This window comes from Ictalurus furcatus, chromosome 3 (genome assembly GCF_023375685.1).
Source record: "Ictalurus furcatus strain D&B chromosome 3, Billie_1.0, whole genome shotgun sequence".
Taxonomy (NCBI): domain Eukaryota; kingdom Metazoa; phylum Chordata; class Actinopteri; order Siluriformes; family Ictaluridae; genus Ictalurus; species Ictalurus furcatus.
Window position 1 is genome coordinate 15926582 of NC_071257.1, and position 18473 is coordinate 15945054.

The window sequence follows — 18473 nt, forward strand, 5'->3', positions numbered from 1 at the left end:
TATACTGATGTTTTGTGGTCATTAAGCACACGTCATGTCCTACTGGATTCAAAATAAGAACTCGTTATGTGCAAGAATTTAGTCAATTTTCAAGACGTTCCATCTACTAATTTCTCAAATATAAAGAAAAGTCGACACGTTTTCATGACTGCTGTTTTTATTGTAAATGGCATGCTCCCTTCGTTTCAGGATCTTTGACTTTCCACTAACCAAAAACTGTTGAACAGGAAAGTATGTTAAGCTTCAAGTCTGCTCATTCACTAAGGAGTTTGGAGTCAGACCATCATTAAAACACAAACCAAGCCACAGTCATGCAGCAGACATCTCACAGAACCTGACTGAGTGAAGAAGAGCTCAATACAATAATGAAATTGTGAAAAACAACAGTGCACAAATATCAACACCTATGTACCTGAATGGGGCAAACGATGCAATGCTAAAATCCCATTAATGACACACTTTGTACTTGTTTTTTCTGTAAGATGACTCTCTTGTGTCAATTCATCAGAAAATGTGCTTTCCTGAGCATTCACAGCATTAGTTGAAGCAATGAGGTTAGACGGATGAACGTTGTCCATTAGCTCTAAAAAGATGTTTTAATAGTACCAAGACTCGTTTGTATTTTGTTCTGTTTTAGCAACCTACTTGTAATCTTCAAATAATCCCTAGATCACTAAGCATACACAAACTAACCTATTTCTGAACTACTATTTTCTTAGCAGCCTCCAAAACAGACTCATTATTGACTTTGTCTCCAAACTCCTTCTCCCGATGTTCCAGAAGAACTCCCTATGAAGGGCAGAAAAGTAGAAACTTAAACATGGGAAGAGTTACACAGATACAGGTTAAAGAGTAAAAATATTTTAGTAAAGGGATCATTCACCAAAAAATAAATTCTATTACCACCCAATTATTCACCCTCATGTCGTTCCAAACCCATAAGACTTTCATTCATCTTTGGAATACAAATGAAGACATTTTTAATGAAACCTGGGAGATTTCTGTTCCTCCATTTATAGTCCAAGTAACCAAAACTGCTCACTGTTTACAGCAGATGAAGGAGGACACTGGACACAAACTGAGTCATACAGAACAATCTGTAACAAAGACGTCTGCCGATTTCGACATAGAGGACGACTTGCGACTCAACACGCGTGTGTTACGGTTCTCTCGTGTGTGCGTGTCAGATCTATGCGGAAGTGAAGATAGTTTGTGAATGAAGACTTATTTTTATTTTTTTTTGCGCACACAAAGCATTCGTTTCACTTTGTAGGGTTTGGGATTAAGACACACGGATTACTTTCACGATGCCTTTATGAACTTTTTGGAGGTTGAAAATTTTGGTTAGGTGGACTGTAAAAGGTGGGACAGAAATCTCCCAGGTTTCATTCAAAATGCCTCCATTGTGTTCTGAAGATGAACGTATGGGTCTTATGGGTTTGGACCGACATGAGGTTGAGTAACTGATAACAGAATTTTCATTTTGGGGTGAACCATCCCTTTAATGCTTTTATCCTTTCTGAAGAATTTGTTGTACAAATTAGATTGCAAGATTGACTAGTTTAGAATACTCTATAGAGTTTAGAACAGCTCTGAGAGAGCTGTACAGCATAAAATTATTTAAGTGCACTACATGGCCAAAAGTTCGTGGACACCTGACCACCATACCCATATAATGCTTTTTGAACATCCCATTCCAGATTTAGTCCCACTTTGCTGTTATAATAACCTCCAGTCTTCTGGGAAGGCTTTCCACTAGATTTTGGAGCGTGGCTGTGGGGATTTGCTCATTCAGCACAAGAGCGTTAGTGAGATCAGGCTCTGAGGTTGAGCGAAGAGGCCTGATGCACAGTCAGCGTTCCAGTTCGCCCCAAAGGTGTTCAGTGGGGTTGAAGTCAGGGTTCTGTGCAGGACATTTGAACAATTTTAGATCAACCTTGGCAAACCATGTCTCCATCTCACTTTGTGCACAGGGCATTTTCATGGTGGAACATGTTTGGGCCTCTTGGTTCCAGTGAAGGGAAACTGTAATGCTACAGCATACAAAGATATTCTATACAACGGTGTGCTTCGAACTTTGTAGCAACAGTTTAAGGAAAGCCCACATATGGGTGTGATTGTCAGGTGTTCACAAACTTTTGGCCATAGAGTGCATGTCTTAATAATGTCACCTGCTTGCCAGATCCAATGACAAACACTCCACCCAGGATGAAGCCCTCTCCTTTCACGTTTCCCTGGTAACCTGACCTCCAGGCCCTTACGAAGTTTTGCCAAACTTCCAGACGAATGAAGCCAAGACCTCCCATTTTCCTCAGGGTGGGACCATAGAACACTTGCTGTAACCATGTTTAAATACATTAAATGTACATGCATTGTTCTTTCAATATCCAAAAATGAAATTTATGCATTGTGACATACACTCACTGTCCACTTTAATAGGAACACCTGTACACCTGCTCATTTATGCAGTTATCTAATCAGCCAATCAGGTGGCAGCAGTATAATGCATAAATTCAATCCAGATACAGGTCAGGAGCTTCAGTTAAAGTTCACATCATACATGCGAGCATTAACTGAAGCGCTTGACCAGTAATGCATTGTGCTGCTGCCACATGATTGTCTGATTGGATAACTGAATAAATAAGCAAGCATACAGGTGTTCCTATCAAAGTGGATAATGACTGTATATTTTCTCTCACAAAACCACTGTAGAACAACAAAAACAAACATCAGCTTTTCTAACCTTCTCATCCAGGAAGACATCTCCAGCAAAGTGTGGTTTGAAATCGTGAACCTCTGTATCAAGGTTCTCTTTGACCACAGCGTACAAAGGAACCCCAAGCTTGTCCAGTTGGGGCTTCAGAGAGGATAGCTCAGCGGCTTCCTGCAGAGAGACAAGTACACCAGGCATATCGGCAATGAGCAAGACCCTCCTAACTACACTGGATTACAGGCTAATGCATCAAGGTTACCTCTCTACACAAAAATCATCCAGGCCGCCGTACAGCCATGATCACTGCTCCAGAAGTCTCCCAAAGAGTTCTAGCTTTAAATACCTTCTCATCTAAATAAATAAAAAGTGTAAATCATTTAGAAAATCATAAAAGGGCCACAACACGCTCAGTGCACTTTTAAGACAATAGAAAAAGAACACGATTATCAATTGTCCTCTACATGTCCTCCATTATTAAGCTATGACCAACACAATATAATATGATGTCCTTTTTATAATTTTACAAGGAAGATATTTATTGTCTGATATTTTTGATATTCTTTAGTCTCCTGTTGAGAAAATAATGACATTGTCCTGACATTTGTCCTTTAAATGCACTCTTATTGGTTATGCAGAAACACTATTAAAATACATTGAAAGAACACCGCTTGAACATGAGTATAAAGTAAAGCAAATTTAATTTTTAAAATAAAAACAAAGAGAAATTTGTGTTGTATGTAATAGGTGCCAACACTTTAATCCATACATGCTGCAAGCTAAAAATATCAGATCTATAGCTCTATCCTAACCAGTTTGGTTTTTAATTGTGAAAGACCAATGCAGTCACAGCACAGCAAACAGCTCCAACTTTCCTATTTCCAGCATGTTCCTATTTCTGAATAAAATTAACATCTTTGCTAAACACACTGTTTATAAGAATATATTTATTTTAAAAATACTGATGCTTAGATGTGTTTGCAGAGATGGAAATTCGAGTCGCACTTAAGTCGCAAAAAAATGACTTGCGACTTGACTTGGACTTGTGAACAACCGAATTGAGACTTGCCTTGGACATGAAGACAGACACTCGTGGAAAAACACAAGTCATTTCGGTTTGGAGACCCCATTCTCTTTTTACTACCCCACATGACAGCATCAAACACCACATTTTTCTTTTCATTCCTCATTCATTCCCTATCGGTAAATATCACAACAATTCATCTCTAAAACACACCAAGCCAGCATTATGATATACACGTGTGACGCATCTGAAGGCGCGTGTTCATCAGCCACTGGAAGCGTGCTGTTATATAAATGAACAACAAACAATAACAGTATAGCCAAGTCTTGATAATCTCCATGTCATTTAATTTTAAAAACAATCAGTTAATCCAAAGGGAAGCTGCGGTGCTACAAAGCTATCAGGGGCTTGCTTGGTGTCCATTTTCAAGAAGTACACATTTTTCCATGTCCTTTTCATTTTTTCCCCCAAAGTATTAGCTACCATATGCATAATATATCAAAGTTTACCAAATTAAATTGCACCTATACACAGGGGTTTTGTTACCACTGGCGCTCACAGGAAGACTACCTTACCCATAATTGCTTGAGAACTACAGCAAACTACAGCACCTCAAATAGCTCAAAATACACAGCACATTTTTTACCCCTTGTGGTGACAGTCTCTGCATTCCAAATGGTATAAATCACCCTCCAAATGGCACTTTGAAGGGAGCGTAATCAAGCTAGTCATGCTGTAAGATTGCTTCAAACTGAATTTCCAATCAAAATGACTTAAAAATTAAGTTCCGAGTGACCATAATGTTTGAGTGCCATACGTTTTGGCCCTCCAAAGTTCTCACAGTGGACAGTAAAGTGAAAGAACTATTGCTAAAAATAGAACAAAGACTTGAGACTTGACTTGGGGTCCACCTCAATTACTTGAGACTTGATTTGGACTTGGACCTCAGGGACTTGTTAGCATATCTGGCTCTACTAACCACAGCTGGAAGTCTTTAAACTAACTAATATAAATATTGGTATAGTAACTAATGCTCTCTCTCTTCTTTTCTTTTTTTGGCTTTCACTCAGACTCATGGCATTCTGGGGCTTATAGAAAATACATGCTAATGTAAGCAATATATACCAGTTCAATAGTATAGACAAAATGTATACCTTAAGAAGAACTGCAACTGATATACCAGATCAACCTTCATATTGCCCACTACTATTGTTGATATGTGGATAAAGATATGAAGTCCCACTCACCTCCGTCAGTGGTTTTGAGGTCAGCATCTTCCAGATACTGTAGAGTAGCAAAATCAGACTTGGTCAGGAAAAAATCTGTGTTAGCCAGAATTATGCCAGCAATGACAGCACCCATAGCTCCAAGGCTGAGTGACCACATGCTCATGAAGGTTGTCACCTCCATGGTGGACGATGGTGCTGCAGAGAGAAGACAGATGAAAACAGCAAGATGTTCCAGTAGGTGCATAAACCAGCTCCAGTTAGTCCAGAATGAAGTAGCCAGAGTCCTTACTAGAACCAGAAAATATGACCCCTATCTCATCCACACTGCATTGGCTTCCTGTAAAATTTTGTATTGATCATAAAATACTCCTATTAACCTAAAAAGCACTAAACGGTCTTACGCTACAGTACCCAACAAACTTCTGGTCTTGTATGATGTTATGTCTGCTTCAATCAAAAGGTGCAGGCTCTTTTTTGGTACCTCAAATAGTGAAGGCTACAGCAGGGGGCAGAGCTTTCTCTTACAAAGCCCCACAATTATGGAACAGCCTTCCAATTAGTATTCAGGACTCAGACACAGTCTCAGTCTTTAAATCTAGGCTGAAAACACATTTGTTTAGTCAAGCCTTTTGTTAATAAGATTTTCTCTTAGGTAAAGGCATAGATCTGGAGGGTTCATGAGCACAGTATGTTGGTAAATTGGGATGTTTGGATGCTGCCCCCCCCCCAACACCCTGCCACGCCCCACTCTCATCCGTTCACTCAATTATGTTGATGGTGGAGTGGCTAGTCACTTTATGTCACAGGGTTATGTTTTCCTTGCTCCATCGCCTCTGGCTTGCTCATTAGGGATAAACTTTTATTTTGACTTAAAAAGTTGTATATCCGGATTTCTGTAAACCTGCTTTGTGTGCACTGTTAAAAGCAATTGGCCTTGGTTTAACAAACATTTACAAACTAACTAAAATTCAGATGAAACTTTGCTCTTTTCAAAGATTTTATAAACTCTTATTTTATAAACTCTTTCATCATTTGCTAATCTAAATCAAACTATTACCAAAGCACATGCAGACGAAGTACTGTAGAGCAGGCAGGGGCAGTACCTTTAGGTTTACAGATGGTGGACTGGCTGCTCTGGTCCTTCATGGATATTTGCTGATTTGTCGAATACACACAAACGGTGTTGGCGTTAATGGAAGTAAGTGACTTAAAGAAAGATTGGCATCCCACAAAGTTTAGTGACTTGTACTCTGGGTGTATTTTATTTACTAAAATTTGAAGTTTCTTTTTTGAGGGTGAGGGTAGTTGACTGTAGAGCTGCAGAGCCGAGGAAGTGCAGTCATAGACTTGATCCTTAACAACATTATTTGTATGAAAGATACAGTTTCTTCTTCTCAGAAACCGAGCTAAACGCACAGGCTGTACTTGTGTAAAGGCCATTGGAAGCATCCACACTCATTTTAGCAAATCATTCTTTGCCACATAAAATCTTCAGGGTTATAATTCTGGAAAAAAATGGAAAATACCATCTAAGCACAAAATTATTTATTCCAAATAAGTTGAATCCTAAATGGAAAAAACAAAACAAAAAAACTTAACTCAGAGTAACACTAACTTACAGGTTACAGTCTACTTCATGGTGTTTAATATAAAATGCCACCCTGCCTTACACCTCTGTCTGATGGTGACTGAAGTCATGCTGAGCATAAAAGGTAACGTTGACAGACAGTAACTGAAGAAATTCATTGTTGTTGACTCTGGGTTTCTGCTAAAGCTAGTGGCGTCGCATTACATGCGTTTGACGTCATGCACTATCGACTGGGAAACGGCTTATACGTCCGGTTAGTAAAAAAAACACTAGTGTTTCATTTGAAATGACATTACCCTTTTAAAATTCATACACTAGACGGTAGAGTACACAGTGCATAGTGCAAGTGCATAATACATCATTTGGGAAACAACTTTAGTACTTACTCTCCAATGCGTGTTTTCGGAACAGAAGTAACACAATGTTACTTATTGTTAATTTTATTAACAATAAAAGGATACAGATATACTCCAAATTATAAGATTTTGAATACAATTTGTCGGTGTATGTAACAAATGCATCTCCGCTGGTTGTAGTAGTGATGCAATAAATCTACACTTTGCTGGAGAAGCGTCAATAAACTCAATGTTGAGCAGCACAAATACAGTCCTGTAGTTTTGAACGTCTCGCACCTACAGACTGAACACATAATACGTGTGCGCATGACATCATCATTTTCACAAATTCTCATTTTTTGTACGTTTACACGGAGACGATAACGGCATCGTTTTCAAAAACTTGCACTTTGAAACCCGTTTTCAAAAGTTTGCGTTTTCAGGCCCCAAAACGTTTTGTCGTGTAAATAAACAGCCAAAATGCATAAAAAGTTTTCCGCTTTTAGGTGAAAATGTTGTGTAAATGGCCCCTGAGTAAAGTGCAATGATGTGCTTTATGAAGCACTAGTACAGTTATGCAATCAGAGGGTCCAACTGTACTGCTAAGGGCATGTCGGCTGGTCAATGTGTCCTGTGTTCATAAACAAGTTCTGTGTTGTGTCAATCAGCCAATCGGATTGACACATCCACATTATCTAATCAGTCTGCAACTTGTATAGTAAACTGGAATTAACTTGGATTTGTAGCAGAAGGTTTCCACATCACATTTATATTTATTCATTTGGCAGACACTTTGGCACACAAATAAAGTGAGTCCGATGCAATCCAATTTTCACTTTCACGCAACTCGAGGCATTATGGGATCGTTCCACCATTTTGCAAGGATTAGTTCTTTGTTTATGTGAAACAGACCTGTTCACACAGCTCAGGAGCTTAAAGAGATTACTGCTTTATGTTGTGTTATTTAAACTTGTCTTGCTTAAACAAGAGTAAATTTATACATTTTAAAATAATACCTTCTAGTGCTATTAACTGTGAATTTATCACATGTAGCTTAAAAATAAATTAAGCCCCAATCAAACATCTCTTTAATTCCAGTTTACAGTGAGAATTCATTTTATTTCCGACTTCACAGCTCGTCTGAACGCCCTCATGTGGGAAATAAGAGGATCCCAGAGGAAAAATTCCCAGTATAATGCTCTGGATATGCTACTTCGTGTTAAATTTCCAGACACCTTTTCATATCTGCTATGTGGCTTGGGTGCCTATACTTTTAAGCCGTTTAAAAGGGTCAAGACACTCGAAGTCCGTGTACACTTCACAAATGAATGTGTACAAGAAGCTAAAATATGAAAACACAGCCTCAAATGTTCTCCACAGTGACTGTAGTAATGATTGCTGTGTGATTCATTGTTTTTTTTTTTAATGAATACTTAAATATTTTACGTATGAATTATATTGAAGCATTATATAAGCATTATATAAGCATATCACCTTATGCCAATTTGTGCCTCCATACTGGATGAGGGTAAGACGACAGTCATTTTTAATCATGGCTGCCATGAGTGTTACTGCGACGGTTTACATAACAAGAGCTTCCCACCATAATGGCTCAGTCAGTCTGTATAAAAACTTGTGCACTAGCTATTCTGGATATCTGAATAGATATAAACAGATTAAAACAACAAGCCATAGCATCACATTCCTCATTCTGCGCTAAAACTATGCACTTAAAAGCAAAACAATATTCAACACCCACATTATTTACCTAACGCCAAGCTTCGGTTAGCAAACCTTACATGAAATATTAAGGTAATTTCCCTTAAAAACATGATCTGCAATGTAACTGCGTAGTCTACGTAAAAGAAAGCATTTTAATATTCACGATTAAATGGCAGTGTAACTTGCTAAGGTTACTTCTCAAATGCTTGTTAGCTTTCGTGCTAAACCTAGATACAGTACATAACTCTAATAATGTGCCTTTCCGTTTGAATGTGGTGCTGAAGCTGTTAACACTAAAAAGAAAATGACATTAACAGCTTTACCTTTAGCGTTACTCTATGTTGATGTGTGTTACACTCACCTCTGTTTTGGCGCTAATGTACTGTCTAATCTCCCTTCAAGAGTGACTCGTTCAATTTGTGTTGACCGCGCATGCGCAGCAACATCCCCACCGGTTCTGTACCGGAAACAGAAATGATTAGTTCACTTCTCGAGTCTTTGGGTTTGAGTCGTTCGTTCTTCCGGTGACCGCTCCATAGGCAATACATCATGCAGTACCGGAAACGGGATGAACGAACGACTTGAGACGTGATCTAATCATTTCTGTTTCCAGGGAACAGACGTGACAAATGTGACGTGAGAAAAGAAAGAATGACTCGCATCGGGAGATGAAGTGAACTAACAGACTGCATAGCCTGAAGACCAGCTAAACTATTAATTAATAATTTCTGATTCTCATAATGCGGCCTTTGCTGCATTAACCTATAGATTATTAAGTACTAGATGTGTTGGGGAATTTAACATGTAACATTTTAATTATATTTTGCTGAAATGAACGAAATGACTCGAAAAATTATTCGTTCATTTTGCTGAACGAGATTCAAAGATCCGAGTCAGTAAAACGATACGAACTTCCCATCTCTATTACTGGCATAAAGTTGGTTTGACGTTGGACGTACGATATCCGCAGATTTGCGGAAATTAAGGGACCATCTCTAAAGTTACATACGACATTGTTATACACGTTTCTAACTTCAATAACATTTGAAGGGAATGACTTACAGTCATATAACCAACTGGAAAATGTTCATCTAGGTGTCAGGTATGAGGCACGCCTTTTAGTTTTTGATATTTAACAAAATAAGCTATTAAGTCATATGTAAATTCGATATGAATTTCAGTACAGAATGGGCCCATACACAAAATAAACCATTATTTAAGGCTCAATAGCATTTAAAGGGAATGATGTACAGTCACACAACCAACTGTAAAGTGTTCATCTAGGTGTCAGGTATGACGCACACCTTTTAGATTTTTTATATTTAACCCTACAATGCATGAACCAAAAAAACCTTCACGAATGCATAAAGTGGGTAAAAATGATCCGTACTGGATTGAATGGTTTTCTTCAAAAAAAAAAAAAAAAAAATAGATGTCCTATTAGTGAAATAATTAAAAGAACTGATGATACATAAATGTTTTAATATTTCAAACATTTTTATTTGTTTTCTTTTAATTTATTTATGTACATGTTTAAATTGTGGATGGGTGCCAAAGGAATTCAAAATTATTTATGTAGGCAGCACTTCCAGTCAACATTTTGAGCCCTCAACTTCCCTGTCACAAGAATAACCCTGGTCCTTCCTTTCTTCTGTACCATTCTGCATATTGTGCCCTCAACTTTCATCTTCATCCTCATCTTCATCTGCAGTGTTCCTGTCTCCAGCCTCATCTTCCCTGTCATTCCGTGCATTGTACGGTTAAATATCAAAAATCTAAAAGGTGTGCGTCATACCGGACACCTAGATGAATCTTATGAATCTTGTCTTAATGAACAAAACATGGAAGAATCACAAACTTTTGTTTGTCACAGAGTTTATTTTCTGCAATAATCCAAAAGATAATGGAAAAATCCTTTTGGATTTTTGTCGAGGGAATCAGGGTGATGCTAACTTCCAGGGTGGCCTACAAAAATACCTCATCCCTGCAGGATTGACGACTTCCACGTTAGTGTTTGACACTTGAGAAGGGGACACCAGTCTCTCATAATGCAGAGATACTCCATCTCTACAGCGAGCAGTTATTACATTTATGATGGCGATAATGTGCATGTAACACCAGCCCCATTCACAAAGCGCCAGATTTTCTCAGGATAAAATTAACTGTCATAAAGTTGGCTTGACATTGGACGTTCCATATGCGGAAATTAAGGGACCGTATCTAAAGTTACATACGACATTGTTATACACGATTCTAACTTCAATAGCAGTTGAAGGGAATGACTTACAGTCACACAACCAACTGTAAAATGTTCGACTAGGTGTCAGGTATGACGCACACCTTTTAGATTTTTTATATTTTTGATATGTGATATGTACCTTTTACATTTTTATATATATAACAAAATAAGCTATTAACTCATATGTAAATGTGACATGAATTTCACTACTGAACAGGCCCATACACAAAATATACCATAATTTAAGGCTCAATAGCATTTGAAGGGAACGACGTACAGTCACAAAACCAACTGTACAGTGTTCGACTGGGTGTCAGGTATGACGCACACCTTTTAGATTTTTTATATTTTTGATATGTGCGTCTTACCTGACACCTGGATGAACACATTACAGTGGGTTATATGACTGTAAGTCATTCCCTTCAAATGCTATTGAAGTTAGAAACGTGTTTAACAATGTCGTATGTAACTTTAGAGACGGTCCCTTAATTTCCGCATATGCGCGAATACCCGTTATTATTCGAATTCTATGTTCCAAGAAACATTCGAGGACAAGGTTAACACGGAAAAAAGTGTATGTCTATACACAAACTGTGTAACTGTACTGAGTCTTGGTTTATCAGTTTACAGCGAGCAACTTTTCCTGTTTCCCATTTACTTCTAGAAGTTTTCACAAACTGAACGTCAAATTTATCCTGCAACGTAAGTATAGACAACTGCCCTAATGTCCAAGTGTTAAAACCACACATTGTTTTCTGTGAAGTTACATATTTCTAACTTGACTAGACGACTTTACAGAAAGCATGCTGGCCATCATCCTTTATCCAGACTGTACATTTAAGCTTGTTTTAACAATGCATTCGCTCCTTAATATTCCGGGAGGTTTTTTTGTTTTGTTTTGTTTTGTTTTTCGCGTCTGGCCAAATGTTACAGGATGCGTGTTTAATCTGACTTTACGGTAAGGAGTATTTGATATCTAATAAACACGCAATCATTCAGCCGTCTGTGTAATCAATACATTCATGGGGTTTTTATTTATAATATATTGAGTCAAGCTAAGTTTATTCTATTTTTATAAACGAACATTAGGCTGTACCCTCGTAATGTGCGTTGAATTTTTATAGCAGTAAACTGTCGACATTATTTATTTAACAGAACCAAGTCCTTGTTTGGATGATTGTATTGTCCGGTTTGTGTGGAAAAACTGACGTGTTTCAGTATGGGTTCCGGAGTCTCCACCATGCCTTCCGGAAACACTCACAACCAGCAGAAGATGAAGTACTCGTCTGAAGCAGAGTATCCCGACCTGACCAAGCACAACAACCACATGGCCAAAGTGCTCACCCCTGATTTATACGAGCGCCTGCGCAGCGAACAGACACCGAGTGGCTTCACGCTGGATGATGTGATTCAGACTGGAGTCGATAACCCAGGTAAAGCTGCTTAAATGTCTTTTTACCCGAACACAAAGCTGAAACCATCTGCTCCAAAGCAACACAGTTTAATAAAGCGTGCATAACTCCCTTATTAGGTCTTTTATCCCAGTAAACCAGGTTCAGCCCAATAGATCGAGATCTTTATGGTCTATATCAGGTGTGTAGGGAGTAGGGAAAGTTACTGGAGTTGGAAACCAGTGTCTTGCATTACAAAATCCAAAAAGATTCAACTCTAATATTAAAGTTGGTTTTCCCGGTGGCATGTTGGCCGAACACTTCAAATAGTTTGTTTTAGAGCCAGGCTTAGCTGGCCGGTTTCAGATTGTGAATACAGATTGATGATGATCTATAACAGATCTATAACTACTAAATCCATGCTGTACTGGAACCTGGCTGAGTTTAAATAAATAAATAAATAAATAAATAAATAAATAAAGACAAGAGTAAAGGCCTTATTATTAATCTTGGCTCTCCAACAGTAGTAGAGTGTTGCAGATAAAAGCTGATTGAGTTATAGTAACAAACACTTTTTATGAATCCAGGGTGATTATACTCTGTATTGTGAGATGAATTCCAGATGACTTCTCCCTAAATTGTGTTCTTGTGTTTTGTCTTGTGTTTAGCCAGCAAAAAAAAAAAAAAAATTAGCTCTTACCTTCAATAAACTCTCTGCTGAGGATGAATGCCCAGCACAGCAGCCATATGGGCCAAAGTTTTGACACTGGATATATGTACAAAAAGCTCCAAGAGCATTCCACTCCCAGTGGCTTCACCATACATAGCCATTCAAACTGGTGTAGATAATCCTGGTAGAACACTCTCCTGTTAGAATAAGTCTTTCTGTTTTCACAAAAAGAAGTGAATCAGAGTCCAGGACTGAATTTCATCTTCAGTGAAGAGGGTTGTTGTTTTTTGTTTTTTCTTCCAGTGAAAGCTTAAATTAAATTAGCAAGAAAATGTTTTTTCCAGTCATAATATTTTTCATATTGGTGTAATTGTGCCTTGTGTACTCTAGGTTTTATTTTAGTGAAACGTCATCTATTTGCGCGTAGAGCTGATTTTATCCATTTCTCCATCCTAGGCCACCTCTTCATTATGACTGTGGGCTGTGTGGCGGGAGATGAGGAGACCTATGAGGTGTTTAAGGAGCTGCTGGACCCTGTTATCAATGACAGACATGGTGGATACAAACCCACTGATAAACACAAAACTGACCTGAACCCAGCCAACCTCAAGGTACAGTTATGACTTGCAGTGTGCCGGCTACTGCAATATGTGCAATCTTCTTGATTATAGGCTTTACTAGTTGAAGTATTCACGCTAATTAATTTTTTTGTGAAGGGTGGGGATGATCTGGATCCCAACTACGTGCTGAGTTCTCGTGTGCGAACAGGCCGGAGCATTCGTGGATTTTGCCTGCCACCACACTGCAGTCGTGGCGAGAGGAGAGCTGTTGAAAAAGTCTCTGTGGAAGGTATAGTTCTACAGCAGGGCAGGACTCCATCTAGTGGCAATCTTCTGGGCATGTGGGGGAGCTAAGGGTGCAAGTTATGATAAAAGATAGTAATGCATACCCATTGCTGTAATAGTAGCAAAAGGGAAAGGTTTAAAATTGACCATGCACTGAATTTTTCTGTCTGTTTTGTAGCTTTAGGTGCCCTGAGTGGAGATCTGAAAGGTAAATACTATGCTCTGAAAAATATGTCAGAAGCAGAACAGCAGCAGCTGATTGATGACCACTTCCTCTTTGACAAGCCTGTGTCTCCCCTGCTGTTGGCCTCTGGAATGGCCCGTGATTGGCCTGATGCCAGAGGAATATGGTAAGTGTTGGAGCACCCACAATACAGCATTTGTACTGGGGTTCCACCACTTATGTGAAGGTAGAATTGCCAAAACCTACACTAATATGCTTTATATCCTATAAACATATCTGCGCACACCTAGTATTTAATTCTACATTTATGTATGGAAGTATGACCGTGTGAGATTTAAGTAAAAAAATCCTACATTTTAATGAAATTGTGCATTGATTGCTCATAAAATTGAGGGCTCATGTTTACAGAGAATACAGACACTGTTTAAAAATTTTTTTTAATTATATAATATAATAATTAGTTGATCAGATGTTTAGTTCTGTTAAGGCAAAGAATTATCAATGAGCCGCAAAATGAGATATAATAATTTTTACAAATATTTTATTTATATATATAACTACATTACACACACGGTTCCCTCCACTAATACTGGCACCCTTGGTAAATATGAGCAAAGAAGGTTGTGAAAAATTTTCTTTATTGTTTAACATTTTGGTTAAATAAATAAATAAATAAATTAAACACTTATGGATATCAAACAATTGCAATTGCAGTTTTATCCAAAAAAAAGTGTGCAACAATTATTGGCACCCTTTTTCAATACTTTGTGCTACCTCCCTTTGCCAAGACAACAGCTCTGAGTCTTCTCCTATAATCCCTGATGAGGTTGGAGAATACATGGCAAGGGATCTGAGACCATTCCTCCATACAGAATCTCTCCAGATCCTTCAAATTTCCAGGTCCACGTTGGTGGTCTCTCCTCTTCAGTTCACCCCACAGGTTTTCTATGGGTTTCACGTTGGGGGACTGGGATGGCCATGGCAGGACCTTGATTTTTTGGGCAGTAAATTATTTGTGTTGATCTTGATGCATGTTTTGGATCATTGTTCTGCTGGAAGATCCAACCACGGCCCATTTGAAGCTTTCTGGAGAGGCAGTCAGGTTTTCATTTAATACCTGTTGATATTTGATAGAGTCCATGATGCCATGTATCCTAACAAAATGTCCAGGTCCTCTGGCAGAAAAACAGCCCAAAACATTAAAGATCCACCACTATATTTAACCGTGGGCATGAGGAACTTTTCCATATGGCTCCCTCTGTGTGCAGCAAAACCACGTCTGGTGTTTATTGCCAAAAAGCTTTATTTTGGTTTCATCTGATCATAGAACCCGATCCCATTTGAAGTTCCAGTAGTGTCTGGCAAACTGAAGATGCTTGAGTTTGTTTTTAGATGCGAGTAGAGGGTTCTTTTTTCTTCTTTTTTTTCCCTGTCCCCCTTGAAACCCTTCCAAACAACTGGTGGTGATGTAGGTGATTTTAGATTGTAGTTTTGGAGACTCTCTGACCCCAAGACGCAACTAACTTCTGCAGTTCACCAGCTGTGATCCTTGGAGACTTTTTGGCCACTTGAACATCTTCAGTGTGTTGAGACAATACACTCATCCAATTCCAGGTTGATTCATAACATTTCCAGTTGACTGGAACTTCTTAATTATTGCCCTGATGGTGGAAATGGGCATTTTCAATGCTTGTGCTATTTTCTTACAGCCACTTCCCATTTTGTGAAGCTCAACAGCCTTTTTCTGTGTGTATGCGTGTGTGTTTGTCTTTACATAGGACTGACAGGATGCAGGTACTATTAGACACTAATAATAGTATTTGAATATTGCCACTGAGTGGTGGATATTAAATGTCTGTTAGTGGTAATATTGTGCTTTACATTTAATGTGTGTCATGACAAATAGAGTGGGTTTACCTGGATTCTATGCCTCTACCAATAGTATAGATGCTAACACTTGTGACCTAAAGGAAATGCTGCTTCCCTGAAAACTGTGAACAGTAGTACTTACTGGTACTGAGGGCAGCAGCCCTGGTTTATACCACTGGGCATTTATGGTGCTTGTGGGGGGGTTGTTCAATTCAGTAATCATGTTAACAGGAGTGACATTTGAGCCATGCTGACAGTTTTAGAGCTACATTTATGAATTGAGTAAAGTTGTTCAAGTTCTTAGCAATACTACTTGGCCTTCTGGTAACCCCTTCCACACTGGAGACTGTGTGCTAACTTGTTGTCCCAGTTTAGTGGTCATGTTCATATCATTTCTCTATTCAGAGAACTATTCACACCACATGACTTGGATCATTTTTGATAACTCGGGCTTTAAAAAAAAGAAAAATGTAAAAGAAATTTGGGACCAAGCAGTTCCATTAACTAATCATTCCTTTTAATGTTTGTCAGGCACAATGACAACAAAACATTCCTCGTGTGGGTGAATGAGGAGGATCACTTGCGTGTCATCTCCATGCAGAAAGGTGGCAACATGAAAGAAGTGTTTACTCGTTTCTGCACAGGCCTCACCAAGGTAATCTGTTCATCAACATTCAAGAGTGATTTAAAGTTGTTGAGGAGAAACTGTGAGTCTAATGAACTGTGCTGTAAATTACTGCTGCTTGCTGACTCGTACCCTTTTCAGATTGAGGAGCTGTTCAAGAGTAAGGGACATGAGTTCATGTGGAACGAGCACCTGGGCTATATCCTCACCTGCCCGTCTAACCTGGGTACAGGGCTGCGTGGAGGTGTGCATGTCAAACTCCCGAATATGAGCAAGCACAAAAAGTTTAAGGAGGTGCTCAAGAGATTACGTCTGCAGAAGCGTGGAACAGGTAGATGTTACAAATGACCCATATAAGAAGGCAAGCTGTTTGTCTGAAGCTCAGTGCTGCCCTCTATAGGCTGTTGGTAGTGAATATAAGCTGACTGTTCTGGCACTAATGCTGTATTCAATGTGTCAGGTGGTGTGGACACTGCTGCAGTGGGCGGTGTGTTTGATATCTCTAATGCTGACCGGCTGGGCTTCTCTGAGGTGGAGCTCGTTCAGATGGTGGTAGATGGAGTCAAGCTGCTGGTGGAGATGGAGAAGCAATTGGAGAAAGGCCAGGCCATTGAAGACCTCATACCTGATCAAAAGTAACTCCAGCAACTATCCTTCTACCTCACTCATCCAAAATTCCCCTCTTCATTCCCCCCCCACCACATCCCACTACTATGAGATTAATAAAAGGATGTATATTATATTTAAGATGCCCTTAATATGGTGACAAATGAATTAAATGCTCTGCCAGTTTACACCTGTCTATTGTATTGTCTCAAAAATCAGTAGTGTTTGAACCCATAACATATGGACCTGTTAAATGGTATAAAATCTAACTATTATCTGCAATTGTTTTAAAGTTAACGATAAAACAAACACAATTGTATTTATCATAAATCAGCATTCACGTTATCAATTGTTTAACATAAGGTATCTAAAGTGTTCAGAACATTTGTTATTCTGGGACGATGTTGGGCAATCCCCTCGGTGTACGCTTGCTTTGAGTGCGCTTGTCTGCCTTCCCACAACCAAGTCAAGCTAAATCATGTATTTTATATTCGCTTAGTGGTTAGCATGTTCGCCTCACACCTCCAGGGTCCGGGGTTCGATTCCCGCTGGGCCATGTGTGTGCGGAGTTTGCATGTTCTCCCTGTGCTGTGGGGGTTTCCTCCGGGTACTCCGGTTTCCTCCCCCAGTCCAAAGACATGGATGGTAGGCTGATTGGCGTGTCTGAAGTGTCCGTAGTCTATGAATGAGTGTCTGAGTGTGTGTGTGTGTGATTGTGCCCTGCGATGGACTGGCACCCTGTCCAGGGTGTACCCCGTCTTGTGCCCGATGCTCCCTGGGATTGGCTCCAGGTTCCCCCGTGACCCTGAAGAAGGAGTAAGCGGTAGAAGATGGATGGATGGATGGATGAACTATGGGTTACACCCCTGCACTTTTTAGAAGAAAGGATGGTTTATGAATGAGTAATGAGTGTAGACTGAAAGAACAATTTAAGCTAGCAAATAAAGCCAGTCATGTACAGCTGATTTAATAGAATTCGTAACTGTGAGCAATTACAAGTAGCTCTTTAAAATATTAGAGCTCTCTTAATCTCTCAAACTCGATTGAGACTCTGTTATTTGATTAGAAAACAAAAAGGAAGGAAAGAAGGACAGCACATTTGAGCTAAGTGTAACATCATTGGTTAGAGCAGGGTGAAAAGGAAAATGAGAGGAGGAGAGATTGCAATGAAAGTGAAAAGAAAGAAGTGTAAAATATCTAAATGTACAGAAGCTGACACCTAGATGAACACTTTACAGTTGGTTATATGACTGTAAGTCATTCCCTTCAAATGCTATTGAAGTTAGAAACGTGTTTAACAATGTCGTATGTAACTTTAGAGACGGTCCCTTAATTTTTACATATCTGCGAATATCGAACGTCCAGCGTCAAACCAACTTTATGCCAGTATCAGTATTACCGTGTCGAACTCCGTTTCCCCGTCGGATAGGTTTCAC

General features: G+C 39.1%; 2 protein-coding genes across 4 annotated transcripts; one reads left to right on the plus strand and one right to left on the minus strand.

The window, feature by feature from the left end:
* Window positions 1-139: 139 nt before the first annotated feature.
* On the minus strand, window positions 140-9090 carry selenou1a (selenoprotein U 1a). Of its 3 annotated transcripts, XM_053621018.1 has the most exons (7): window positions 8970-9081; window positions 6067-6468; window positions 4982-5158; window positions 2973-3064; window positions 2744-2884; window positions 2172-2336; window positions 140-789 (listed from the first exon to the last, which is right to left on the minus strand). In XM_053621018.1, exons 2-7 carry the CDS (start codon window positions 6410-6412, stop codon window positions 694-696), a joined length of 1017 nt encoding a protein of 338 aa, XP_053476993.1. In that variant the 5' UTR covers window positions 6413-6468; window positions 8970-9081; the 3' UTR covers window positions 140-693. The 3 variants fall into 3 exon arrangements, with proteins under 3 accessions (XP_053476993.1, XP_053476994.1, XP_053476992.1); XM_053621019.1 differs by lacking the exon at window positions 6067-6468 and having other exon boundaries at window positions 8970-9090; XM_053621017.1 differs by lacking the exon at window positions 8970-9081 and having other exon boundaries at window positions 6067-8949.
* Window positions 9091-11372: 2282 nt separating this feature from the next.
* Window positions 11373-17225, plus strand: LOC128605517 (creatine kinase B-type-like). Its single transcript, XM_053621016.1, has 8 exons — window positions 11373-11549; window positions 12066-12280; window positions 13365-13519; window positions 13625-13757; window positions 13932-14103; window positions 16338-16461; window positions 16573-16762; window positions 16892-17225. Exons 2-8 carry the CDS (start codon window positions 12067-12069, stop codon window positions 17068-17070), a joined length of 1167 nt encoding a protein of 388 aa, XP_053476991.1. The 5' UTR covers window positions 11373-11549; window position 12066; the 3' UTR covers window positions 17071-17225.
* The last annotated feature ends 1248 nt before the right edge of the window (window positions 17226-18473 follow it).

Bases quoted from the DNA above. Each gene is read 5' to 3' on its own strand.
- LOC128605517 (XM_053621016.1), top strand. From the start codon at position 12,067: ATGGGTTCCGGAGTCTCCACCATGCCTTCCGGAAACACTCACAACCAG. The intron at 13,520-13,624 runs GTACAGTTATGA...TTTTTTGTGAAG, and splicing joins TGAACCCAGCCAACCTCAAG to GGTGGGGATGATCTGGATCC. The intron at 16,462-16,572 runs GTAATCTGTTCA...TACCCTTTTCAG, and splicing joins TCTGCACAGGCCTCACCAAG to ATTGAGGAGCTGTTCAAGAG.